General features: G+C 35.2%; 4 protein-coding genes across 4 annotated transcripts in view; 3 read left to right on the top strand and 1 right to left on the bottom strand.

Moving 5' to 3' along the window:
* Positions 1-267: 267 nt before the first annotated feature.
* Positions 268-6,650, top strand: LOC135693753 (uncharacterized). The gene is made up of 4 exons (XM_065212316.2): positions 268-892; positions 1,400-1,494; positions 3,159-3,241; positions 3,557-6,650. The coding sequence occupies exons 1-4, from the start codon at positions 763-765 to the stop codon at positions 3,678-3,680; spliced, it is 432 nt and encodes a 143-aa protein (XP_065068388.1). The 5' UTR covers positions 268-762; the 3' UTR covers positions 3,681-6,650.
* Positions 4,663-8,644, bottom strand: LOC135693752 (large ribosomal subunit protein eL8). Its single transcript, XM_065212315.2, has 6 exons — positions 8,582-8,644; positions 7,971-8,097; positions 7,420-7,569; positions 6,435-6,655; positions 5,990-6,060; positions 4,663-4,926 (listed from the first exon to the last, which is right to left on the bottom strand). Exons 1-6 carry the CDS (start codon positions 8,582-8,584, stop codon positions 4,698-4,700), a joined length of 801 nt encoding a protein of 266 aa, XP_065068387.1. The 5' UTR covers positions 8,585-8,644; the 3' UTR covers positions 4,663-4,697.
* A 1,825-nt stretch (positions 8,645-10,469) lies between these two features.
* Positions 10,470-19,118, top strand: LOC135693948 (neuronal acetylcholine receptor subunit alpha-10-like). Its single transcript, XM_065212539.2, has 7 exons — positions 10,470-10,786; positions 12,731-12,793; positions 13,075-13,223; positions 13,670-13,824; positions 14,344-14,388; positions 15,006-15,115; positions 15,842-19,118. The coding sequence occupies exons 3-7, from the start codon at positions 13,115-13,117 to the stop codon at positions 17,082-17,084; spliced, it is 1,662 nt and encodes a 553-aa protein (XP_065068611.2). The 5' UTR covers positions 10,470-10,786; positions 12,731-12,793; positions 13,075-13,114; the 3' UTR covers positions 17,085-19,118.
* Positions 19,119-21,035: 1,917 nt separating this feature from the next.
* The window catches only part of LOC135693811 (intermembrane lipid transfer protein VPS13B), a 30,666-nt gene continuing 24,173 nt past the window's right edge, over positions 21,036-27,528 (top strand). Inside the window, exons 1-8 of the mRNA XM_065212383.2 lie at positions 21,036-21,478; positions 22,309-23,541; positions 24,037-24,460; positions 24,965-25,107; positions 25,502-25,663; positions 26,103-26,221; positions 26,487-26,656; positions 27,327-27,458. Of these exons, the coding sequence (XP_065068455.2) occupies positions 21,332-21,478; positions 22,309-23,541; positions 24,037-24,460; positions 24,965-25,107; positions 25,502-25,663; positions 26,103-26,221; positions 26,487-26,656; positions 27,327-27,458 (2,530 nt within the window). The 5' untranslated portion in view covers positions 21,036-21,331. The remainder of the gene's footprint in view (positions 21,479-22,308; positions 23,542-24,036; positions 24,461-24,964; positions 25,108-25,501; positions 25,664-26,102; positions 26,222-26,486; positions 26,657-27,326; positions 27,459-27,528) is intronic.

Genomic DNA, 27,528 nt, shown 5'->3' with positions numbered 1-27,528 from the left:
TCTCTAAAACTAATTTTCTAAAGGGGTATACATAGGCGATGGCTAAGAAGAAGGGAGTACACGCGGGGGCTGTGTCAGCAGTTTCCTAAGATGCGAAATGATTAATTAGCAGAAATAATACCTAAAAGGGGCATGAGGTAATACGCTTTATAAAGAATACCACTTCCTCAGCAAATCTTATGCAGAGTAAATCCTAAGAAAAAGATAGGCATGCTTCACCAACGTAATTCGTGATGAGGAACTTCTAGTACAGTAATAGAACTTAAGTAATGTGCGTAATGCTGCATCTGCAAATACTCCTAAAGGAACTACGCGATGTTCCAAATGCGAAGGGCCTAAATGAACATAAATCATGTAATAATAATAATAACGCGAAAGCTGACTCTATTACATCAGCACCTTAAACTTGCTCTCCCATGGTATCAGTTATTGCGAAAAATACAAAATCATAAAACATATTTGGCACTTGTGACGTGTAAGGAGGACCAGCATGCAATGCAATAAGGAGAGGAGACCAAAAAGAACATGGCTGCCAAACGTAACAACACAACAAATGGCTAACTTGTCACTGTTAATGGAATTGATTTGACTTGATACCAGGAACTTGGAATCAACAATTTTGATAATCAGAAGCTAATCGCTTTACGAAACTTTATTTTCTTGCTTGAGTTTTGTTGTAATACTCAGCATTTTGGAAAATCTCACCTTAGCATAGCATGTTCTTCTAGATACTTGGAAGTTTTTTGTGATAAAGTATCTGGGATGGATTTGAAAACATTTGTTTGCGCGAAATGGCGATTGTCTGTTCAGCTCTTTGCATTTCTACTATGTGTAGTTTGTCAACTGGCTGAGGCTGTCAGCGAGGGAGAAAAAATTGTTGCAACTACTTTAGGTATGACAAATTTTGATCATTGCGTTGTTTGTAATGGTGGCGTAATAGTATGATATCAGAGGCTCTTTAAAGTGATATTTTTAAAGACTTTGACTTCAGTTATTAAAAGCACAACTTGTATACAAGCATGAGAAATTGAAATGTTTACTTATTTTATTGTCCTAGGCACGCAAGACCAATCTTTCATATTCTTTGCTTCTTATTGCATCCAAGTATTTGTATTTGATGAAAAATATCTTTCATTGTATTATTTCATTATTAGCAAGAATTTGTTAAAAGGTAAAGAGTAAATTTTGTAGCACATAGATAGATGTTTTCAAGGAAAATGAAATTGAACCAGACGCAAAGGATTTCTCTTTATCAAAATATGTCTGTCACCATTTCTTTACAAAAATCCTCCTGGCATATAAGATAATGTATAAAATATGTAGGTCAAATAATAATGTTTCGTGCAGCTAATTTTTCAGTTTAGATTATCCTTACCTATTGATATCTTTCCTTCATCAGATCCAACATCTGCCAATATATCAACAACAGTAACTGTGAAAAACAGGCCTATGCATATCAGTGTTAAAGGGGTTACATTTAGAGCAATATATGTGGTAAGTTTGTTTCATTTGTGCTTTTCATGTATGCACATGCCTATTGGATAACTTAATGAAATTTAGATTTTTGGATTGACTGTTGTTTTTTTGGATATAAGATTTTGAAAATTAAAGGATTCTTTGATGTATAGTTTTTTAATGCACTTGGTTTGAATACTTGTCTTCAGACATCCACTTGTTTTTCCAGGGGCTGATACCGAATAAAAGTTGACCATCGCACATCAACACTGCCCAGCAGGCAGTCTAGGGGGCCTCCCTCATGGTCAAGGGCGGAGCCATGATGGGCCCCTCCAGAACCAGAGCAATTAGGACTGGGGCCCTGAAACGCTCAAATTGTTCAGTCAAACATTTTTGACTGAACGTTCCCTTTAAAAGGTTTTCCAAATTTTCCAGCAAATCCAACACGCAGTTGTAACAAAATATCTTAAGATTCAGAAGTGTACACTTCCTGTGCACCTCTTCTGTATAGATAAAGAAAATTGGGACTCTTCCCTTTCACAACTTACAACCTCATCCACTTTCTTCCCTTGCCAGCAGTTGTGCGGCTTGGTAATCTAACATAGTGTTTACAGATTTTACGTGCCGCACAAATATGTGAAAACTTGAATTTTCATTGGTGAGATTTGGTAAAATATTTACATAACAAAGAGCCCTGCATATTTGTGCGGCACGGGCGACATGCTTAAAAATCATGCTGTTTACGGTCTGGGATGGTCTTGAATTTTTTTCTATATTGAATCATATCGTAGCATTGTGTATGAGATCGACCAAGTTCGGTCCTGTGTTTATTGTGTAAAGAAAGCAAAATGTATTATCTGTAAGGAGGAAAATAAAAGATTGTGGTAAACATGATTGCCTTATTTCAATGACTGAAGACTAAAACTAAATTCTGAAAATCTGATGGTCTTCCCTGCGACCTGTGCGACATCCTGAATCGGCCCTGTGTTTTTCTAGATTTGTGTTCAACTATTTTATTCTAAACATAATTATATATTAGTTGTTTTATGCCCTGTTTTGCAATCAAGACTTCTTACAGATGGACTTAGAAGATATCATTTGATTTAAATTCAAAACAATTATTTTTACTAAAGATCATTATTACTATGTTTCCTTTTAAGGTCAAATTAGTTACATATAATCCAAACAAGTGTGCCCCATGTTTAGAATGTAAAAGTTTGGTCCGCACCACTCACATTTTTGACTGCATAATCAGTTATGACAGAGCCAACATAAATGTTTGGCTCAATAGAATGCTAAATAGTATTTGATTAAAAGTTATAATATGAGTAGGTAACATGATATGAGTAGGTATTAAAAGTTATTTTGTGGCATATTTGACCAGGATGTAGTTGTTTATAACACCCCTGCCTAACAGGAAGAACTAATAACATTAAGACATAGACACAATGCATTTGAAAGACAAAAACTTGACAGCCGTAGCGTAGCCAGGGAGGTAAGATTTAGGGGGAGAGGTGAGATGAGTGAGTGAAAATTGGGGGCCACCCGTTTTGGAATGTGATAGACCACCCTTCTTCAAAAATATTTTTTGCCATTGGGAGGGGGGCATCTGCCTCCTCTTGCCTCCCCCTTGTTATACTACTGCTTGACAGGTATATATCTGATGTCATAAATTGACAAAACCCTGTATGTTTTTATTGCAGATTGCAGCAGTTTCTGGTATAATTATTGTTTATTTCATTGCTAAAGCAATATGCAATCGTAGAAGGAACAATCGAACTCGTAGGTAAGCAGACATTTCAATAAAAAGGGCAGTCTTGAGTTTCTCAAGGATCTTATTTACCATAGACTGGCCAAGGAACCTGCCATTGTTTGATAGGCTTGAAAACACATCCTTGGCTTCCTTGAAAATTACTTTTACAGCAGCAGTCGGGCAGCAAAGTAAAAAGCAATATGTTACAGTTCTTTTAAAAGCAAAGCCCTGCAGAAATGATTTTTAGCTATAATTAGCTATAATTAAACATCAAAAGTGATAGAGGCCCTGTTGATTTTCGTGTGTGGCTTTGTCTATTATTCATGGTTTATTGTGAACATATTCTAGATATGGAATACTGAATGATGAAAGCCGAGATAATATGGAAATGAGGCCTTTGTCAGAACAAGATGATGATGATGAAGATGATCTAACATTATTTGATATGTCAAAGCGTAAAGGCAAGCGATGACTATTCAGTAGCTAAGATCTTGAAGAATCTACAAGGAAGTTGTAATAAACTCAAGATTAAAAAAATTAGTCATTTTTAGGGGGTTTTCTTTTCAAAAAATAGAATTGCTCTAATGACTTTGAATTGATTAGGAATTATACTTCCAATGCAAGTGGTAATTCAGATGGCTCTCATCACGACTATCACAGTATTATTGTGGAAAAATAATTTAAAGTCAATGGTATATCAGAGCAACAGATTAATAATTAAATTAAATGCTAAAAATTTCCGCCTGTTTATAGATGTTTTCTAGCTACTTATTTAAAAGGTTTTCATGGGATGATTTGTTTTGCTCAGTTAATTGATGTTATTTGGGCCTCTTTCAGAAATAAATGCAACCAGACTTCATAGTAACTACATAGATATATATATAGATAAAAGCGCCCAGGTTTGTCATCTTTAGTTTTAAAATGATGCTAAAGCTAAGTAAGTTAATTGTTCACCTAGGAAGCTTAATGTAGTAGTTGTGTTAGGTTGAGAATTTCATTATTGTTCAATTATAGCTTACTAACACCCCCTTCGCAAACGCCGCCCTAATCAATTGTTAGAAAATCTCTTTAAAATTTCACACATCCAAAGCAATTTGTAAACTTTGGAATTTGATTGTATTATCATATATATATTAATTGATCATTTTGCAGTTATTTTTTTAATGGAAATTCTTGAACCATAATTTTTTGTTTTGCTATTTGAAAGCCTTTCAAAACAAATATAAAGAATGATCTGGAACTAGTAAACCCTTAAGATTCCAGACTGTATTGACCGTTTTTTTGAAGTTTTATCTGTATCTGTATTGACATTATAACACAACTTTCTAGGCCTGTCTATGCCAAATTAATTTTATTGCCCAAAACTGCTGAAATTTCCTAATAAAATGAAATTTTTGAAATTCTGCAGTTTAACTACTTTCAGACAGAAGGAAACAAAGGACTGAATCAATAAATTCATCTATACATTTGATTCTATTCAGAAATGTGTTTATGCCACCCTGAGTTCCTTGGCCTTTGCCTTTTCCAGCTTCATAATTTTAGCTTGAGACTTGCACCCCATGATGCCTCCTCCCCAGTGACGTCGAATTTCCTCTACACGGTCATTGTAATTTGACTTCACACTGTCACAGATCTTCTCCATGTTATGCTTGTCCTCCTGCCTGGTGGCTGTCATGCAAACAGCTGTGGCTGTCTTCTTGTGAACCAGCTTTCCTAACCTGAATTGAAATAACATTAGGGAACATTAAAATTCGACAGTTAAAAAACAAGTCACTTAAATATTTTCAATTGGCATCAACAAAAAAGTTTTTTCAACTACGTTTTGCTTTTAATTGTTGGACTTAAAACTCAACTTTCATTTGACATTGAAAATCATTGATTAATGACATTACAACAATAAGATCGGACAAATCCAGGACCTAAATTTTACTGGGACATATTTTGATGTCAGCAGCTCTCTTCGACTGAAGCAAGGTTTCTGCACTAACAACCCCATTTTGAGCTATCCATCTGAATGATATCAACACTTTAGTTTACATGGGTCCAGGATAGAGGGCACAAAACTTTGCATATAAATTGAACAAACAGATTATCTAGACAGCATTCAAATTTAAACCCAGTTATGCCAAATTAAGATCCTCGCATATTAGCATGGCATGCAAAAGGGATTTTTTTTATTGACATTCTCCCCAATATCAGTGATTATATAATTTGTTAAGGCTATTGATACCTTAAGATTGTTACAAAATCATAATGGTTGGTATGCATATCTTTTTCACTTGACTTTGTACCCATTTACAACAGGCCTTGTAAGGAGAGGTGCTGAAGCTCGATCAAGTGCCTCCACACGTGTCTAGAAAGTTCTAGGAGCTTGATTGATCGAGCACCTAGCATGTTTGTGCTGTCTAAAAATTAAATGCAAAAGACCAAATTTTGTTTTTGAAGATATATATTTGATGATGCTCAATCGAGTGCCTAGAAAGCTGAAGGTGCTCAGTTTGTCAACGGCCTGCCTTTTTGCTCCTCACAAGGCCTGATTAGCAAACTTAACTTTATCTTTGTACAGTCTGCTAATAAAGTCCATTATTTCCAAACTATCATTGGGAAGAAACAAGCATACTTGAGGCATTTTTCACACCCTTAGATCATTGGTGTGGTGGAATGCTTTTGATATTCTGTGTTATTTCTTAAAAAGTGTTTTGAACAGGCTATGCATTTCACATTAAGGCCTGCAGCAAATTATTTATTTTTCAAAGGAAGTAAAAATAACCAGAATATTACCTTGCCTTTCCTTTTACGATGCAGTATGGGACACCCATTTTTCTGCAAAGTGCTGGCAACCAAACAACAATCTGAAAAAATAAAGTTTACTTTTATACTCATACAAAAAGCAAACTTTCCAAAAAATGTGATCCATACCACAAGTAACATGAACCTTGCAAAACATGATGGAAATGCAAAAGATTTCAAATGACAACAGAACCACAAATGGGACAGTCAGGACTGTGATGGTTTGATTGCTAATACACAGGTGAATTTAATGCTATCGTATATATAATAAGTCAGCATCTTTGGTAAATAAGGGGTACATAAGAAGGATAATGTTTTTATTTCTTTTTTTCTTCACATTTACATTTTTCTTATATTCCTTCATATATTAAATATATGGCTTGTGATACTTGATGAACAAAGAATTCAATGTTATATTATAGTTGACTTCTCTAACCTCAATTGGATCAACATCATGTGCTATGACAACAAGCTGAGCCTTTTTGCTTTCGACCAAATTGGTGATATGATTGATTCCATATTTTAAGACAATTGGCTTCTTTCCAGGGGCTTCTTGCTGACCTTCTGCTTTCTTTTCAGCAATTTTTGTAAGCCTGGCTTTTTTTTCAGCTTTAGTTTCTGGTCGGTACTTGTGGAGAAGCTTGAAAAGTTGTGTAGCTATTGAACAAGAACATGGTTCCTTTTATTTGTCAGGTTTAATAACATCAGAATGAAGAAACAGTTTGAGACACTGGTAATAATTGTGACAAAGTATGATTGCCATTTTCAATGATGAATACCTTAGATAAAAAACTATAACACACAACAATCATTTTTACCCTAACTGATTGCAACTGACTATTGCCTTAGTACCTTAATCACAGCTAGAACCCTATATGTTATAAGCCACAACTATAATAAGTAAAAATCAAGGTCATTCTTTTGAAATGATTATGCAATTTAAGTAGACAGTTAATTGGAAAATCTAATGATTGCTTTATAAAAATATGGTCCTCCTCAGGGTGGACCTCAAGAGACATTATTTGATTTCATAGTGTATTTCTGATGTCCACATCTTAGGAATTGAAGGCACAAACACTGTGATGTCACAGTGTCGCCGGATCAATTTTTCTTTGCCCAGCATGTTCTTGAAAAATGGCTACTTTTCAGCATTAAAACTGAAACAATAAAGGTAGTCTTCCACCTTTGTGGAAATGCGTTCTTTTTTGTGAAGGGTCTGCATCATTTGTATCTGTCATCTGGTCATAAGTTAAGAATTAATGGGTTCTGTATACAAAATCGGCAGACTGCAAATTCAAACTTGTTTATGGTTTCACACAGAACTATATACATATAAATATTAGAAAAAGAAAATAAAGAAAACAAGAGTTTATGGCTTTCATTCAAAGGAAAACTGTACCTTTAGTTGAAACACAAAATACCTGTATTTTTGTCAAGGGTCTGGGTGAATTGGTTGACTGCTGGTGGGACCTTCAACCTCTGATACAAAATGCGCTTCTGTCTTTGAAGCCGAATGTACTTTGGCCATCTTACATATCTTGTCAAGTCTCTTTTTGGCTGTACATCAGCACCTTGTGTACAGAGAGTTGATTTATTTATATGACACAAGAACAACTAACAACTACCCATTTACAAAAAAGCAAAAATATTAAACTTAATTATCAGGGAATATAATCATTTGGAATAATATGGGCCTTTATTCACATCCTTCGCCAAAAACACTATCTACTTGAAGCAAATTGGCTTATCTAAAAGGAGGCAAGAAATTCTATGAGAAGGCTATTCTACAATTTATGCTGTTAAAATTTTAATTACTGCTTAATTTATCACAACAAAAATTAATTCCTTGCTAAATATAAAGCATGGGATTTGAAGCTACTTTGATTAAGATTCTAGATTTTGAAAGCATATTGTGAAATATGAAAATCCTAAAATCTTAATCAACTCTAAGAAAACAATTTCATGCATATACCAATTCCAAAGTTCTTTGGTCTTTTTTCAATCAAAGGGTTGATAACCTTCTTTTTAACAGGAACTTTGGAAGTAGTGTAAGGTGCTGCAGCAACCTTTTTGACTTTGATCTTCTTTGATTTTGGAGGCTAAAATGCAAGAGGGCAAAAATTTCAGCATTATACGATCATGTAATTGATTTTATGAGAAACATACTCACATATACAGTTTTTATATATATCAATTGCAAACAAATAATAACGAAAACTCAACTCTGAGAGAATCACAACTTTAACAAGAAATGTTTGTTATTCACAGCGCATCAAAATGTATAAGCATCCTTAGCAGAAAATCTGAACCTTTTAAAATTTTTAAATGAAATAAATTCATTAATTATGGCTGTTTACAGAACTACTAGATCCGACGTAAAATTGTTTTGATGCGAGACTTCATTTTCCGGAATGTAAAGAGCCAAAGGCAACTTGTAATTCAGCTTTATGATAAAATTTGTTCGAAAATGAGCGATATTAAACACTAAGACAAGTTTTAGAAGCAAACAGTATGTGTAAAAACAAAGATGATGATGATAGACATTGATATAACGAGGTAACTAAAATGTTTAACTAGACCCACCATTTTGACAAGAATGGCTACCGCACGAGAGAAAGAGGGGAGGCAGCCCCGTAATCATATCGCAAATTTATTTCGAAAACGAGTTTAACTGCACCGCAGAGGCATGATCCAGGCAATCAAGGTACAGCTTCAAATTAAATATCGACAAAGTAGCCCCAAAACCTTTGCGTAAAATTCAGTTTTTTTATAAAAAACAATCCCCCAATGTGTATATCTTGTTGAAATTGCTAGAAAAGATACATCTCTCCAAACCAATCACAATATCTCCTTGCACTGATAAGATCATTTTGCTTGTTGAGCTGCAAATCCAATGATACAACATTCGAAATTCAGAAAATGTTCACCTTCAAGCCGGGGGCGTAGCTAGTGGGGGTAACTGGGGTATTACATCCCAAATTTTTCTTGAGTTTGTCGGTAAATCTTCAGATGGTCCATTAAATCCTTAATTGCCGGTAAAATTGCCTGCCGTCAGGTGAAATAACACCTAAATCTTCCGTGATCTATTGCTTCGTCGGTAAATTTCAGTCTTGATGACCCCCTACCCCCTAGTCTGAGAGGTCAAGTTATGACACTGCTTCCATCACCTTGTTTCTCCTAAAAAGCTGGTTCTGTAGCCTTACATTTAGCGTTATACCATATTCTAATAAAGAATGATCTTGCATATTTTGAAATGTGTTTTTATGAGAAAGTGTAGCGTTTCTTGACAATTTAGCTTTGGGTTCAGAAAAAGTCTACATGGCCCATAAAGTGAAGCTGTTAGGGGCTTCTTATATCAATATAACCACAATTTTATATTCATTTCATTTCATTTTGGATGCCCTAAATTGTGAAAAAGTCATCACAAAAGCTAAAATATTAGAATCCTCTCCTAGCAACAAAGTTGAACATGAAGTAGCTCGATAATGACCACTGACCACGAAAAGGGGAATGAAATTAAATCTTACTTTAATTTTTTCACTTGAGATAAAAAGCAGGGTTGAAAAATACTAGATACACTTGAAAATAAGGACCAAGTTCTCGTTTTTTTATACTCAAAACCACTAAATACTTCTATCTATTTGTATTTTATCGCAATTTCAAGTTTTGATGCAAGAATACAATAATATAAAAGCTCAATAATGCAATTTCTTCAAATTTTGATCATTTGCAAGTTTAAAAAATTGGTTTAAAAAAGTAGCAACTTATCCTTGCATTACTTAAATTTACACACACGACCCTCCTTCTCTAGATGATCTCTAGGTAACTTCACCAGGACTTACATCACGAATTTAGAAGTGAGAGGCCAAGGCTAACAAAAGTAAGGGGCCAAGGCTTTTTCAACTTATACTGCAGATTTAAAACTACTTGCTTCGCAAAAAAGTATAGGGACTATGGCCCCTCCATCCCCTCTCTACCACCACCCCCCCCCCTCGTTGGCGTAGGCCCTGTTCACTGGTCACAGTCATCCACCAACTCACATTTTTGACAAAGCAAATAGATGGTTATCCTGGGCTTTCGCGCGTCTTTCATAAATGAATTATGATTTTATTCGCGTCTTGGTGCCAAGAACCCCAGTCTAAAATAACACATATGAGCATTTTTTGGCTTGTGTCTGTTCAACATCGTTATATGCGTGTGAAATTACCTCCAGTATACCAATTCTCGTGCTGGTATAACAATTTGCACAATTTATGTCAAATACTGTGCCACGAGCCCAAACTGTTAACAATTTTAATATCATCTCTAAAAGATGATATTAAAATTTCTTTTCAAGCTGAAGTCTTCTCCAGCCAAGCTGCCTATATACATTGCACCCGAATTGTTTTTCGCTCGTTTGGTAGAGAAAAGAATTAATATGTGCAATGATTGCCGAAAGATGCCGAAAGAAGAACGGAGAAGTATGTTGCTTTCCAGATGGTTGGTTTTTAATTACTTTATGAAATGGAGGCTTGTAGCATTGAACAGCTGGGAAACGTATAAAAACGAAATCGAAGGGGAACGGCAGAAGAAGCATTAGATATCGTTCTTTGGTCAATGCAGAAGCAAACCTTGATTAATTTGTGAGTAACGTTTGGATTACCAGCACTTTTCTACAGGAAAGTAAGCTCCAACATAACTATTTCGTTGCCTGTTGGTTTTTGCTTGCCGACAGAATTTCCTAAAAGCTTTCAACGGACTCACTTGGGTATTGTGCAATAAGAACTTGTAAAGATCTAGAGGGAAAAGGTGAGTAATAGCTATTTGCGGACAGTATTTGATTTCAAGCAAAAGGGGACGCGTTTACAGCAATAAACAAAATGCTTCGTATTGGTAAATTATCAACAAGGAACTATAATAACATGATAGGCTTCTTAATAACGTATAAACTTCCGAGTATATTTTCAGAATGATCTGATTCAAATTTCAACTAACTGAAAACTTTCATTTGAACTTGTTATAAGATTCAAGTTTCGTTGAAATTGTTTTTCATTTTTGCTTGCTGAGGTACAGCATTTTGAAGGTTACAGGGAATGATTTTTCATGCTCTGCACTGACAAATTAGGGATAAACTGTTTGACTGTATCCAAATTTTCATCTATTCAAAGCAGCAAAGTCATAATTTGTATTCATACTTTAAAATAATATTGGCTACAAACTTTATGCGTAGATTTTTCTGAAATCCGAATTAGAATAGTACCGTTAAGTATGTTCATTTCAAACTGTTGGATTTATTCCTTTTGCATTTTTTAAAGTACATTTAAGGCCTTATTCTAGGAAACAATACGATAGTGTTTAGGCTATTATTTGATAGAGGTAAAATGGGCGGTAATTTCACAACTTGCAACAATAAGTTCTACTTTCATGGAAAATTTAAGTGCTGAAAGCAGCTGCACTTCACATATATTTCCCATTAAGACACCATTTTCGCCATCCTTTGCGCAAAATAAAGCGAGTGGGTATTGGGAAACTTTATAAAAAATATTGACTTCTGTATGGGATGGTTTTCAGTAGATCGGAAGGCCTATAAAGCTAAGAAGACGCATTTAAATCATGGACTTTCAGTCGAGCAAATAGGAATGTAAAAGGGCAAGGGTTAAAAACTGCTACCAAACGACTCAATAGAAATTCCGTTTGGCTGAATCTCTCGTCGTGCAAGTAAGGCAACACTTTCTCTAGCTTGTTATGTCTACCTTTTCTTCACTCTTTGGTATTTTTCTTTGCTATCCCCTTCTCTTTACTATCCACCATTTGTTTTTCGCATCGTACTTTTCGTACAATTAAAATGCAATCCATTGTCCATTCATGCTTAAAGTTCCCACTAGGTTTCTTCTGTGAGCAACACTATCAGCAGAATAGTGCCGATGGTAAAAATGATGATGGTGATGTTGATCATAATTATTATTTTAATTATGATGATGAATATGACGATGATGATAAAGATGATGATTGAAGATGCTGAAAATGATTGGTGCAATCAGTTAATTTTAATTTTTAGGGTACTTTATACTGACATAGACAATCAAATTAACGTTTTCGATAACAAAATTTCCCAAGCTGAATTTGCAGTCAGAATTTCAGTTCACAAATGACAGTCGAGCTGCTTTCTTTTAAAGTTATTCATTAAAATTTCATGCACGTTCAAATCTTTCTATTACTTTTTGAATTTTCGAAACAGAGACTGCGGCAAAGTTGTTTGAGCAATTAAATCCAAAAATGCGCTATTTGAGGTAGGGCTGTACCGCACTTGACCAAAAAATCGTTGTTCTACTTATTGGCGTAAGTCTATGCAAATCTCTTATCGTAATCAACACCATCCAAATTTCTTGTTGCAAACCTTAATCAAATAAAAGTGCTCGCCTTTGAGGTTCCTTGGCTTAGTTCACTGCGCTCAATAGCTTCGCCTGGTAATGTGTAAAGCTGCAATTTGTAAATTCTTTTGTGTGCAGGTTTAATATTACAGCAGGAGGTAGTACCTGTGTCATGAAAAAGATGTGTTGTACTGTTTCCATGTAAAACGCAATAAGCTTGGAACCCATCTCAACATATAAACGAGTTCTCAAATCATGAATAACTGCACTAATTTGCTTGGTTTCCCCCGTAAAGCTACAGTATCAAAAACTTTTATTGTTGATCGATGGCTAAGCAGCTAAACAACGATTGAAGTCTCAGTTTTTCGATCATGTTTTTTAGCTTGTGCTGTGGAGCTCTTTCAAAGCGTTAAGAATCTGTGTTCAACGGAGACCAGATTGTGAAGTATGAATGAGTACACATGAAGTATTTACATCATTCTGTATTATTTTTCTTGTTTTCTTCTTTTAAAGGTTTCTTTGTAGAAAAATCTTAAATCTTTTGGTGTGGTTTTGATGTTTTAGAAGCTTAAAGAAATAAAAGAAATAGTTACCATTTTATGTTTATCAAATAAATTGCTGAGTATGAAATAGGATTAACGCTTTTCAATGGTTTTATTTCGTATAAGTTTATGATTTCCAAATAATAATTTATGCTTAATCAGTAAATATTTTTCATTCTTCAAGGTGGGTTTAACCCAGGATGCACCACTAATTGACACTTGCAATGTCAAAATCTCAACCAAACGTTTATCGAAAAAAAATCAACATGGCTCTTTTGATTATAATATTTTATCTATACCAAATTGGATTATCGCATTCGGCAAAAGATAATGGTGAGACATATGCTTTTGACTTTCTTAATTTCTCTTTTATAATATGACCAATAATGATAGAAGTTGCATTTGAAATAGCAACTCGTTCGTTTTATTTACGCTTGAGTCGCTGGTTTACAACCAATCTGTCTTTATTGCGCTCTGATTGATGTTCGTACAGGGCCAATGATTATAATTTTGATAAACATCTAATCCGTGTCTGTTTGTTATGCATGAAACAGCAATCAATGTAAAAGATTTGTGCTTTTATGGATTTACATTCTTCAAAATTCTAACAATTTACAATTAAATCATGATTCCGTTTTAAGAATCGTTTTTTCTGTTTTCATTTTCTATAATCAAACACGAATTATCTTTAATGTATTTGCAAAGAATGTTCTTGTCAAGTTTTTAATATGGCTTAACATCGGATAAATTTGTAAGCAAAGGATCTTTTTAATTTGAAGTTTTGAATGAGAAAGTGAAGAATGACCAGGAAAGTCGCTTGCATCAGTATTTGTTCCGTGGCTACCAAAAAGATGTGCATCCACTGAAAAGCAACAACAAAAGCGATCCTGTTTCTGTTGTATTTGATACTCAAGTAATCCGAATTCTACAAGTGGTGAGAGTTCTTATATTCCATCTTATAGAGCTTTTGGAATCAACCAAAAATATAAGACATTTTTGTAGGGATTTGCAAGTACACATGTAGTTGTAAGAAATAGGGATTATATGTGTTACCATTGTTTGTCAGATATAGGGATAATTCTTTATATTACCAACAAGGAAACATCTCATTACAAGAAGAAAAGCAGATAAACACATCAGTTAAATAACACAGAAAAAGACTAAATTTTATGATAGATTTCAAGGCTTGAAATTACCGTTCCTCAGCAAAATGATAACCGTATATATGCTTCATCTTATTTCATCTCTATCGTGTAGACAGATATGCTATCACAACGAGAAAGGAATTCATATAACCCTTTCAATCACTTCAAAATGTGCAAATTGAAACTTCAACTCTCCAACTTTGCAATTCTAAGTGTAAAACTGACAGTGAAAAGCTTCCATGGTGCTAAGATTAAAAAATTTGATCTTATAAACCAACTGACCAAGGAGTCTTTGATATTCATTTCAGAATGAACGACAACAATATATCAAAGTCTATCTTTGGGTTAATCAGGTATGTTGAATTTCGCAGAAACTGTTCTCCTTGTAATCTTTGAACATAATGGAACAGTTTTACTTTGATATGCTTTCTTATGTTTCGTCCTGCTATTTTCAATTTCTTCATGCATGTGATAGTTCCTTTTAGTTCTCATTTTTATTTTAACATTTAAGCGTTTCAAGAACAAGGCATTTACAACACTAATAAATGTTTTGGAAAACTGGCAAGTTGCATTTGCTGGTGTCCCACAAGCCTCTGGATTGAAAACACTTGTTGATTTTATTTAGCTTTTTTAAAAATCCAATATTTTCTGTTATTGTCTGATTTGGTCATACATGTGTGACCGGCAGAACCCACCTTATCAAATATTAGAGCATTTCAAAACAAAATAAAGCAAAGCAAAACAAAACACAAGACGTAGTTAACACGATTAAGATATTCTAATTCATTGTTATTATTTAAAATTTTGGCATTCGCCAAACATAATTGCGGAATGATTAAGCAAATTTTCCTTTAAAGTATAGAATAATGCCTATAATGGATTTATATAACATTTTGTTGTAATCATATTTGTTATTTCAATTTATATTAGAAATGATTTGCCAATCATATGTTAATTTTATTATCCTTAGTATTGGCTGAATCCGATACTTGCGTGGGATCCTCGCCAGTTCGGTGGAATTACATCAATACACGTTGCACCTGATTTGGTTTGGGTTCCAGATATTGTTCTCTACAACAGGTAAAACAAAGGATCGTTGATGCTTATAATCACAGCAAGGCAAAATTTTATTCAACCTATTTTATCGTCGCGGCCTAGAACTCAAGTAGTGCTTTTCCTCCATGGCTAAGTGTGTTCTCGAAAAACCTGTAAACAAAGCAGGCCATATGAGCGGGCTTTGATAGAATTATTTACAAATATGTACTGTGCCAGTGGCAGAAATCTAGGTCTAGGGGTGCTCAAACATATCGATTTTCAGACATAGAAGACCAACTGAACAGAATATTCCAACCATATTTACCTTGGGAACTAATTGAACTGCTTGCTACTAACTATTTAAGATAGAAAGCCTGTTTACAGTTAAAGATAAAAACTATTAAAGATAAAAACCTGCTTACAATAAATAGATAAAAAAAACTACCAAATGTGGTACGTAAAAGTAAAGATAAAAATGCAGATCAGCTTTCCTTGAATGTTCCCTGTTTGAAAGCGGATCCAGAAGGCTCAAGCTCCCATAAGGAAGTATATAAATCAGCAGCAGTAAAGAATTTTACTAGTACGGTAGTTTTTTCTACTTAATGGTTAATGCAATTTTGCTGACGTTAACACCTTTCTTGGTAAGCAAATTAAGACAGGTGCAGAGCTTTTTCTGTGTGGGAGTGTCAAAATGTATTTGATTACAATAACGAATCTGCTTTTTCTCATCAGAAGATTTTATTTGACAATAAATTCTATATCTTTGTCCAGTGTTGATGGTAACGGGCAATTTAGCGGTGGCTTAGATGTCTACAAACACAAAGTTCAGATAAACTATGATGGAAAACACAGCTGGTTGAATCCTGTGGTTTTCAAGAAGATTTGTCAGCTCGACGTAAGCTACTTTCCATTCGATGACCAAGAGTGCCCACTGAAATTCGGCTCTTGGGCCCATGATGCATCGAAATTGGTTACAAAGTCTTCTGTGAAATCCTCTACTGGCAATTCTTTTTATGTTCCAAATGGGGAGTGGCAGCTACTTAACATTAGGACACAAGAAAATTCCATCAAGTACCAGTGCTGTGAGATGCCATTCTCAGACGTGACTGTCACAATCAGAATTCGGCGACAGGCAATGAACCATGCTTTAACACTAATTCTGCCATGTGCTCTCCTCTCCTCATTGATCGTACTGGGATTTATACTGCCCCCTGAATCTGGAGAACGAATTGGTTTAAGCATTACGGTTTTGCTCGCAGTGACTGTATTCCAGCAACTGACAAGCCAAATCATGCCCCCTTATGATTTTCCTTATCTGGCTCAATACTACTTAGCAACGATTCTACAGACAGCCATATCCCTAGTAGTTACAACGTTAATTCTGAATTTCTATCATCGCAGCAACAGGAGAATGCCTAAGTGGGTCAAGAAAGTGCTTCTTGTTGGGTTGGCCCCTATTCTTTTTTGTCAACGCTCGAAGTCAAAGACATACACAGACAACGAGTCTGTCGACTTTGTTGTGAACGATTCTAGTGAAAACAGCCCAGTCCCAGAAGTGCTTATAGACGGCAGAAAAGAAACATCCTTCCAAGGAGACGATGGAAACAGCTTCGAAGGATCTGACAATGACATTAGAGAGAACGGGACATCAGCAAGAACAAACTTTTCGGGTAATGTATCCCCGCAGTACAGAACAAGGCTTAGACAGAAATTCGTCAACCTACACATTTGCAGAAGACTAAAGAGGGGATCAACAACTTCTGCCATACGGGCCTCTATGCATCCCGCTGTATATCCACTGCTTGGAAGAGAAGCAGGAAAAACGGCAAAGGCTTACGAGACGAAGAGAAGAATGAGGTCAATGAAAGAACGACGGGCAAAAGATTGGTTGAAGGCAGCCCGGGTTCTAGATCGTTTTTTCTTCCTTCTCTTCGTTGTCATATCAACCACAACACTATTGGTTATATTTTTCAGAGCCCCTAGATTTTCAAATGACACAAACGGGAAAACCTGATTTCCAATGATGCAAACATTGATTTTATAAAATTTGCATAAGCATATTTGCATGCAGGCTCTCGAAAAGTTTGATGAATGAGCAGTCAAGCTTTACAAACACAGGTAAAATGAGTAGCTTGCGAAATCAAGGGACGTGTATTTTCAAATATTGGGATTCTGAATGTGTGGTTGTTGGAGAGGTTTTGCAAATTTTGTTTTTAATAATATGTCAATTTTCTTTATTTGTGGAATGTCATGCATGATCTGCAGTCATCACTGACGTAGCCAGTACCTTTTCTACAGGGTACACAATTATTCTGCATTAAGCTTGGTTTGTACTGCTTTTCGATAAATGTAAAGCATTGTTTATTTGCTATCCGTGAGGTCTTGCCAAATCATTCCTAGATTAAGTTAGTGAGTAAGCACACCCGGTTTCCTCATTGGTGACACATCACTTAAAATGACTCTGCTTTTGTGGCCGACGCTACATTAAGACATTAAAACTACGTTTCTTAGAACGCCTTTCAGTAAACCCATGGTAGTGTGGGCTCCGATTCAATGAAACCTACGTCATCTTTCTGTTAGGACATTTTGATAATGACTTGAAAACTCAAACATGATTAACAAGATACTGAAACAAATGACCAGTGCAGATGGAACCGTCTAACAGTAATATTTTATCAGACCCCACTGCACACCTTGCTACACAAATTTGATGCCCCCCCCCCCTCTACAAAGACAGTGTTTTCTTCAGTTTTAATGCTACTCAATCGCCATAAAACTGATCCATGACTGTTCCTAGAATTTTCATTTTTCATCGTATTGTAGATAGCAAGGTCTTCGCGATATGAGTAATTTAGATATGAGTAAAGTAATTTTTAAATAATAACTTTAGATCTTGAACTTTTCAGATTTCTCAGTGATAAATACGAGACTAGATTCTTGATTTTTTATTCGTTCGTATACTTATCATCTGTTATGAATCCAACAAAGGATTTACTCAACGTATGTATGTAAATAAATGTAAAACACACTGATATCCTTCTTCCTTTGAACGTTGTCTGTCTGGCTAAAACTCATTGCTCACAGGTTATCTACTTTCAGGTGAAGTAATATTTGCTGATTCTAATTAATGGAAAGATTTGATCGAGAAAGAACGTGGTGGGATGCTTTGTCAATTAGAAATCGATTATGAAAGAATAATCACAAACAGATCGTCCGACAATGTCTGCCTTTTGTATGCAATGCAGGACAAAATCTTCGCTGTAGAAATAGAACAAAAGTTTGCCGTTCGATGACCATCTGTGACTGTGGTTTCAGTAGACGCAAAAAGCTATTTTAGTACATTACCAGAAGGGGATAAAAATAAGTTGATGTTTTCCAGTTGATAGACTTTGTCCGTTATCTTTTAAGACAAAAGAATGGATAATTTTCATTTTCTCTTGCTAAAAATTTTCATAACCGTAATTCTGGCTGCATATATAAAAAGGATGTTGGATATTAAAAAAATCGTATTACTTTGAGATGTGTAACATAACATACGTAACAAGATGTTGAAGCGTTTGATGTAGAGTTCGCTGTCGATGCCATTATGGAAGTACAATTGATAAACAAGATTGAAAGTCAGATGCATTCATCTAAAAACCTGCTGTGTTCTTGTGTTTTTCGTTTATGCTAATCTTTTTATTAAAAATTGTTTCTCTAAGATAATGGCCTGGACTTCATCTTAGAGACTGATATCATGAACACTTCTAAAACTATCTATTGTCCCAGGAAGTATTTGAATATGGAAAATTAATAACAAAACTCGACAAATGTGAAGTAAATATTGATCTCTTACGCAAAAGTTTCTAGTGAAGTACAAAACTAGTATGTGTTGCTTATGTTTGGTATTAAAATGAGAACAATGGGGAAGGGAAGACGATAAAAAACTTATTTTTTTGAAATCTTTGTTACAACTAGTGAAGATAGAGGACCTCTATGTTCAGTGTTACTAGCCACTGTCTAGCAAACAGTTAAGAGATTGAATAATAAGAGCACAGTCAAATATTGGCAATTTTGTTAAGTATATCAATCATTTTCTTATCAATTTTCAATCTAGCTGAAGCTGAAAGCACTTCCACAGGCAGCTTGTTCTTTTCTTTAGCAAAAAACAATCTCACTCTATCCATGCATAGTCCATGCAAATGACGGAGAATGTCAAATTTTGTAAAAGATTGTTTACCCTGGGTTCCAGAGCGTCAGTATCGAGGAAATGGGGCGTCGAGAAAAAAGGGGGTTGCGGGAGAACCCAGGGTAAAGGTTGTCAAGTGTCTAAAGGTAGTTTAGGCGTTAGGAATGTTTTAGATATATCTTACAATCCTAAGGTGAAACAGCTTTTAAGTTACAATTTGTAGCAATGATTTAAATTAGCTTATCCTCTAACCAGTAGTGCAGAGAGGGGGCAGGGGGCAATTTGCCCCAGGGCTTCGGCCTGAAAGGGGCCCCCAAATTATTTTGAAATTTTTTTAAAAATGTCTTCAGAGAAAAGCTAAATAAATCTTAGATCACATATTTTACGGATTCATCTTTTAAGCAGAGTTTCCCCGAGTTTCGCAAAATCGTACTTATTGGTGGAAGGGAGCCCTGATAAACAATTAGTTAGCCCATATAATCTTGTTTTAATCTATGGCCCGTTCAAGTGAGTTACGTTTGCATTTAGACTCGTTGCATAAAGCTATATTATATTTTTGGGGCCCCTTTCAGCAAACTAGCATTAATAAAGAGCCGCTTACGTTCAACAATGACTCAAGACAGACCATCAAGCCTCATGGCTCTTTCGATCGAGCACGAACTAGCAAGACAAATCGATTACGACAATATTATTGATCAGTTTGCAACTGAAAAAGCAAGAAAATATAACTTTTGAAGGATGATCTTTCACTGAAAAGCATAGTTCTATGGGATTGTGGCTCACCAGAAAAAAACAGTCAGAATTGAAGGAACACATTTTGAATTCCTCCTTTATCAACTAAAAGGGTGTGGTCAAAGAGCGTATTTGAATCGCTTACCTTTAGAATCTATGTTTTATTACATTTTATGATATTTTCACCATATTCTATAACGTGCGCAAACGTTTGAAAATGATGGGCGTTTCCCATTTTAAAAAGGGCGTGGTCTCAAAAAAATTTTGTATCCGACTCTAGGGCCCCAACCGGGACTTTGCCCCAGGGCCCAGGCCGCCTATCGGTGGCCCTGCCTCTAACACTTCTGTTTCAACGTTAATAGGAATGCCGTGCATATGTTCTTAACTTTGATGGAGTGTTATCCCTTTCCCAGGTGAAACTAATTCAGCTACCTAATATGTTCTTTGTGGCTTCCTTTATTGCATACATTAACAAAATCACAGGGTGCATTTGATCCGTACATCTTTTACTTAAATTTGGTAAAACACAGGCAAACATATAACAATAACGCTTACTTACTGTATACCACTTCAACGTTTTGTTGGGGTTTTTTTCTAGCGGTACCATCATCATCTGTTTGTGTTAAGATAATTTTTCACTTGGTTTAGTGAGAGGCCTGTAAACCACGGTGCCTGGGATATCGCCTAGTTAGCCTCTGCCTTACTCTGGTCCTCTGTGTAAGAGATATCCTGAATTTATCTGGGATTCTGTTCGTGTTAGCCTACTTCGCATGCTAATTATTCTGAAATGTTATCTTGTTATCTTGGATGGCCAATGTTATCAACAAAATGATATTTTACACTGTATCAAGAAGACTTCTAATAGCAATTTTGATCTTTTTTCGCTTGGCATTTTTTCATCAATCTTATGTTGACCCTCCCCTCAAACTAAATGTCTTTCTATTAGCCCCGAATCACCCCCTTTGGCCCCTTTGGCCCCTTTGGCCCCTTTGGCCCCTTTGGCCCCTTTGCGCCCTTTCCTTTTCCTCCTTCCCGCGCTGTCAAAAGGGCACATCGGAAGGAGGCTACACTAACAGAACGTGGCAACAACAATCTTTGACCGTACAGGTCACTTTTTGTGGAAGAAGCTCCAATGGTGGTTAGAAAGCATTTACAGTCAGTTTGAGAAATGCTAACAAGTAACTGGCAGGTTCCTAGCAAAGATGGAAGGCTTATCGCTGGAAGCAACGCTTATTCGAGCTGTGTTCCTTAAACGACAAACCATGTTACGTAAATTTAAGCTAGGCCAAACTGATATGATTTTTCACGTCTAGAGAAACCGTGTGATCCTTGGAAGAAGTAAACCTTATCAAAGTATAAATATGTTAGAGTCGTACATCACTCCCCTTCTGATGGGGTATGTCAACAAATACATTAAAAATTTGAAGCCATCGGACTTAAGCCTGTCCGTGTGGGGTGGAGATGTAGTGTTGCAGAATTTGGAGCTTAATCTTGAAGTTCTACAAGAAGTGAGTAATACAGTTTTCTACCATTGATATTCTATCACAACTTCAGGGAGAAAGTATCAACAGCTACAGCTCTCATTGATAAATATTAATGTTGACAAACTAGTGCCGTTTATTTTATTAAAAAACATTTATTATTAAGTGGAAAAATAGTGTGATGTGGCAAGCCTTTCCTAAAGTTTGTTGAAAGTTTGATACACCCTGTTTCAAACCTGGAAACTGTGGCTGTTCCTAACAAGATGAAACTTCCTCATTATATTTATTCATTTATGTTGACCAGCATTCTTTGCAGCTGCACTCTCAAGAATTTTTCGAAAAATTAAGAGTGCACTCTTGCACACCCAAGTGATGAGCATGGCTTGGGCATAGTTTTTGGTGTTGCTTAAATTTACAGGTATTTTAAAAGATCACAAAATGACTTTCTTTTTGCAAAAGAGATGGAAGTCATTCTAAATGGAGTAATCTTCTTGAGATCAGGGCTGCCAAGAAGTTTACCAGTCAGGGCAAAACTGAAATATGCCCTGCAAAAGAAGGGAGCCGAAATTTTTTGTGATCATGCCTTCAATCCTTGCAGTCATTCTCTTGCAATCGTTTAGTGCCATTTACCATTAGCCTGTGCACTCCCGAGATCTTGCCAAAAACTGCCATGAAATCCAATCCATGAAGGTGGTGGAAGTTTTTTTACACTGGCATTGGCAAATGATCATTTGAAAAATTATTTGAAAAAAAGTTTGATTAGAATAGATCAAAATTTTAACAGTTGTAATGTCAAAAACTTATTAATAGTTCTCATATTTCTAAAGTGGTTGAATACCAATTTTGTTTTTTATCAGGAACTTAGTTTGCCAGTCAGATTTCTTAGTGGAAGAATTCATGAACTTCAGATTCATGTACCATGGACAAGAATAACATATGAGCCTGTAGAGATAACAATTAACACAATTGAGTTTGTTGTCAAGCTGAGAGATCCTGATGATGACAAGATACCAAAGCAAAATGATGAGGCAGAGAAAGCAAAGGTAAAAATGTTCAGGAGAGAAATGCAAAAAGCCAAAGCTGCTAGGGAGGCAGAACACCTTCCTCCTGGGTATGTTCAAGGTGTGATGAACAAAGTGATAAATAACATATCTGTCTGCGTCAATAACTTAATTTTAAAGTATGTTGAAGATGACATTGTCTTTTCACTGAATGTAAAGAGTGTTTCACTCTTTAGTGCAAATGAGAATTGGGAGAAGGCCTTTGTTGAGCTCACATTGCCAAGCCTGTGTCTGAGGAAAATTTGTAACATCAATGATTTGACAATTTGCTTAGACAGTAGAAATGCAGATGGTAAGATTGAAATGTACCAAGATCCAATCTTATATAAATGCAATCTTTCTTGTAGAATTTTGTCTAAATATGTAGGGCTAGGTAGTGTTAGTGCATATGAGAATCAGGCTAATGTATACTGTGAAAACTTGGACCTCTCTTCCACGGATGTGCAGCTCCCAATGATAATAAGACTGTTAAAGCTCTGCCTTGGCCTCTATTATCGTACACTTGATTTGCCTGGATGCAATTATAAACATCATCCGGCTGAAGAAATCTTAGAGCATCAATCTCATTTGAAAAATGCCACAAAAAGTTCTAATAATGACCAAAGTCAGCAGCAAGGACCAGTGGAGGATTCAAGTTGGGTTTCCTGGGCATGGTCTATGTTGCCAAACTTGGCAGATGAAGGACAGATAGGCCAGGCTCATATGCATTATGACTTTGATACAACCCTGATATTTGGCATTTTCATAACACAGTGTTCTTTAACATTGAAAGTGACAGATGAAGCCCATAATAGTAGCATTGTTGGAACAAGAAGATTTGAATTTTGTCCAGTTTTAAACATAGAGATGTCAGGTTGTGCAATTGAAGTTATTTCTAAAGGAGAGGAATATTTTGACTGTCAGTTTGGCGTTTGCAACATTGTTGGTTATATGATAGGGAAATGCCTCTGCAAGAAAGAAAAAGCAGATATTTACAATGTACGATCTGATGCTTCCATTGACTTCGAGGAGATGGATAAGGAAGAAGAGGCATGTATCAATTTCCTGTATTGTTTTGTTGTTAAGGCTAAAATTCAATCTCATTTGGCATTTTCAAAAATACTTTGAAATTCATTTCTGAAATTTTGCAGATTCCAAATTTTCAGAAACCTTTTGATTGCAATGTAAATTTATCTCATTTTATTAACAAATACTAGATGTGTACTTTTGCAGAAGCAGAGCATAAAAATCTTAAGTTACTCTTTTTCTTAAAAGCATCATCACAGTATAATAATTTTTTATTCATATCAATACACAGTAAGGCTGACAGCTATCTTGCAAAAAGCACTTGACAGAGATGTATGTACTTTGGTATGGAGATGGAAAGCAGTTTTAAATGGAGATCAAATGCTTGCAAAATTGTAATGAATCAAAATAGAAACTGCAATAGAGAAAAAATGTTCTAAGATATTAAAGCTAGGCCAGGTATACATTTCTGGTAAACAGTGACAAAGTGCTTAAACATTAACAATTTCTTCTCTACAGGATGAGCTTTTCTTTCAAATTGGCAATTCAAAGGATACAGCTACTAGTGGAGTAAGCTTTCTTGAAGATTCACTGTTCCAGCAACCTGGCAATCATGGAAATTTAGAGATGGACAAAGGAAATATGTATAAGAAAACAGTTCTGCCTGAAAAAGGAAAACAATTTAATGAAGGAAAGGTTACAAGAAAATTTGGTGCACTCTTTTTTGATTATTTTTATGTGATGGACCTTCCAAAGTATGAAAATTTGGATGAAAAGCAAAATATAACGAAGCTGGATTCAGATCATGGTGTTGATTATGTCAAAGAAGTATCTACAAAAAGGATCATCGTAGGACCATCTCATTGCTATGTATCAAGCAGATTACATCATTTGGTTAAAAAAATCATTGCCTTTTGTGAAGACGATAGCCCTCCTCGAAAAAGTAAGTTTTATTTTCAAATCAGACAAAGTGGTTGTCATTGTACACATAGCTTTTACTTTATGCATAGAAGATTTTATTCCTGAGCTCAAAAAATAAATCTGCAAGTCTAGAATAATATTTTGTGTATGCACTTTGGTTTAAGATAATTATATGCATATCCTGGCCTTGAAATGCTAACAAAAAAATGGGGACTACCTATGTTTCTAAATAAAGCTCTGGCAGTCAATGATACTTTTGTGTTGAAACAATATTGTGCTTCATTAGTCTGTATACTCTATTATTATCCATAACTTGGGGTGTTTCCAATAATCATCATCTTGCATGTTGTTGAGAATGTCAAGAACTTTTTGCTTAAGATCCAAACACTGGTATGCTGTAAAGGGTTTACAGTTTGCTCTCACTGCTTTTTGTTGGCTTTTTATGCTTGTGTAATTTTTGTAACCAATTTGGTAACCAAAATTTCATATTATATATTATCATTATTTGTTTTTCTTCCATCTATAGTGAAAGAAGATGAGTTTATTGATCAGTTTGTTGTGAACCAACTAGTGCTTGGAAATCTGCCTACAAGAGCACTTCATTTTACCTGCCAGTCCCTAAATTTATCAGTGTCCTATGCCGACCATCTTTTTCACGCAGAAAGTGTTGTAAGTGTGCTAATCATGTTAAAGTTTTTACTTTATAATATAGAAACATTCAAATCATGTTTCAAAATCTTTATCCTAAATTTTGTGACATATGCATTCACTGGGAATTAAATTTTCTGAAATCTTTATATTTGTCAGTATTTAATTTTTTTGTTTGAAATATGTAATTGTCTAAGGCGAGGAACATAAAATAACCAGTTATTATATATTATCAGATCACATTTGCCTGATTGTGAAACTCAGTGTTGCAACTTTGAACAGTCCTGTTCTATACACCAATGGGTAAATACTGGACCATATATCATTCTGTAGTTTTTATTGAACAGGAATTGTGTATTTTAGATGAAGTTTGTATATGGTTAACATCTGATACCTTGTAATTTGTTTCCTGCAGAATGAGCAGTGTAATTTATATGGACTGATGCTGCTAATTGACAGAGTTGATTATCAAGCAACTTCTCCTATGTATCCAGCCGAGCTGAATTTTCTTTTGAAAACAGCTACCAAACAGAAAGCAATATTCTGCAGAGCAGCATATTCTGATTATTTTGCCAAGGTAAATATTTATATAGATATTGCACTTTTTTATTTCTGTTCATGTCTTGAAAGAATAAAATGTTTTGATTTGTCTTTCTGTTTGGCTCATCTTTGAGTTTCCTCTCCTTGTTGGAAAGCAAAGTCATCAGTTCCAGTTGAGATCTGCAAGCTTGATTGATTATTTGTTTTGTTTTCCTATGAGATATATCAGCAGGCCTCTCTGGGAAAAAAGCAATATCTTGTATTTGCCAATGCATGTTTATATGTAATCAAAATGATGACAATTTCTGTTTTACCAATTTGTCATATTGTACTTGATGCAGAAGGAAAGGCTATGCACGCTTTGGTGTATAGGAGTGTATGGTTCTCCATATTTCTGTTGGTGAATTATGTGTCAATATCATGATTCTGGCAATCAAATTCATCATAGCTTTTAATTCCATTTTTTTGCATTGTAGCTCTTTGGTGTGCAAGTTGGTATATGTGAACATGGCCCTGAAGGCTCAGATCCCACTGTTCTTAATATTGTTCCACTGACTCATGCAACAGTGTACTCCAAAATGTTTATTGGGAAAAGGTTAGGGATATGAATCTGACAATCAGATTTTTGTTAGCTATTATATCACTGAGTTGAACATATATTTAGATTCTTGTTTTACAACATCCTTTTTCATATCCACCCATTTCATATGTTTTAAAGCTTTTTCTCTCCACATCAAATCATTTTTACTAGCTAGTTTCAGCTTCTCCACTTAACTTTTTGCTATCAACTTTGGGAGAAATCCTCACTTGTATTAAGTTATTCATCAAGTTTGACAAACTATTAATAACAAATCTTTTAGCCCAATGCAAAATGCTTCAAAGTTAGAAGTCAGAGCTCAAACTCCAAACCTGACATTCAATTTGACAAAAGCACAAGTACTTATGATCACGGACCTGTTGAACTCATGGACAAAACAAGGACCAGCTGCTTTTAACCAAATACTACTAGATGACATATTTCATCCCAAAGGTTTGTTGAATATAGTAAAGGCTTGGTGTTTTGTAAATTTTATTTTTGTGATCTTTGAAATGATGTTGTATAAAGCTGTTTGCGTAGATCACAGATTTGGACTTGTTAAAGAAAAAGCTCAAGACCGAAGCCATTTATGTGACCTTTGATGCTAGAATTATTAGATTAAGATTCATTCATGTTCCTTTAAAAATTGTATGTGCTTCACTATTACCATCAAAACTGTTTCTATTACAGTAAATTTTTGTTAAAACATTTCATGTGTGCAGCTCTGATTAAACTGTTTAGAGAACTCTGCTATAGACTGATTGACAGTCATCTTATCTTCATTCATGATATCTATACCACATGTTGAGAGTATAAACGTGTAATCTTATTTCCCTCCAACAAATGTTGCTATGATAAAAATTTTCAACCAAGGCTCTAATTTCTAGCAATCACTTTTAGCATAACATTTTAATTACAAATTTTTTTGTTCAAAATTGATCACACTCTTTATAGACCCTTGTTGAGTTTTGGATTATATGGTTAAAATTTAATATCTTCCTTTTATCACGTTTCTGTTGACTGTCGATTGTTCTTAAAATGAAATTGAGCAGAAATCATGAGCAGAATATCGTCAATTTTATTACAGGTTGACAATTAAAATTGATGATTTTTGCCTTTTCAGCTGAGAACCAGAGTGCATCATCACTTCTTGATGCTTCTTTAGTTGCTATGGAGATGAAGATCGTTGACACTGACGCAGCTTATGCAGTCAGTGGTTCCCTTGGAAGCTTTAAAGTTTCTGTTCAATCACTGCGTAAGTTTGACTTGCAAAATCAAAGTTTCTCTTTTGGTTGCAATAAGATCATCCTTTGAATAGATGGCAG

The sequence above is a fragment of the Rhopilema esculentum genome, chromosome 11 (assembly GCF_057945365.1).
Source record: "Rhopilema esculentum isolate cy_ngs chromosome 11, ASM5794536v1, whole genome shotgun sequence".
Classification (NCBI taxonomy): Eukaryota; Metazoa; Cnidaria; class Scyphozoa; order Rhizostomeae; family Rhizostomatidae; genus Rhopilema; species Rhopilema esculentum.
This window is presented reverse-complemented; position numbering and strand designations above follow the sequence as displayed.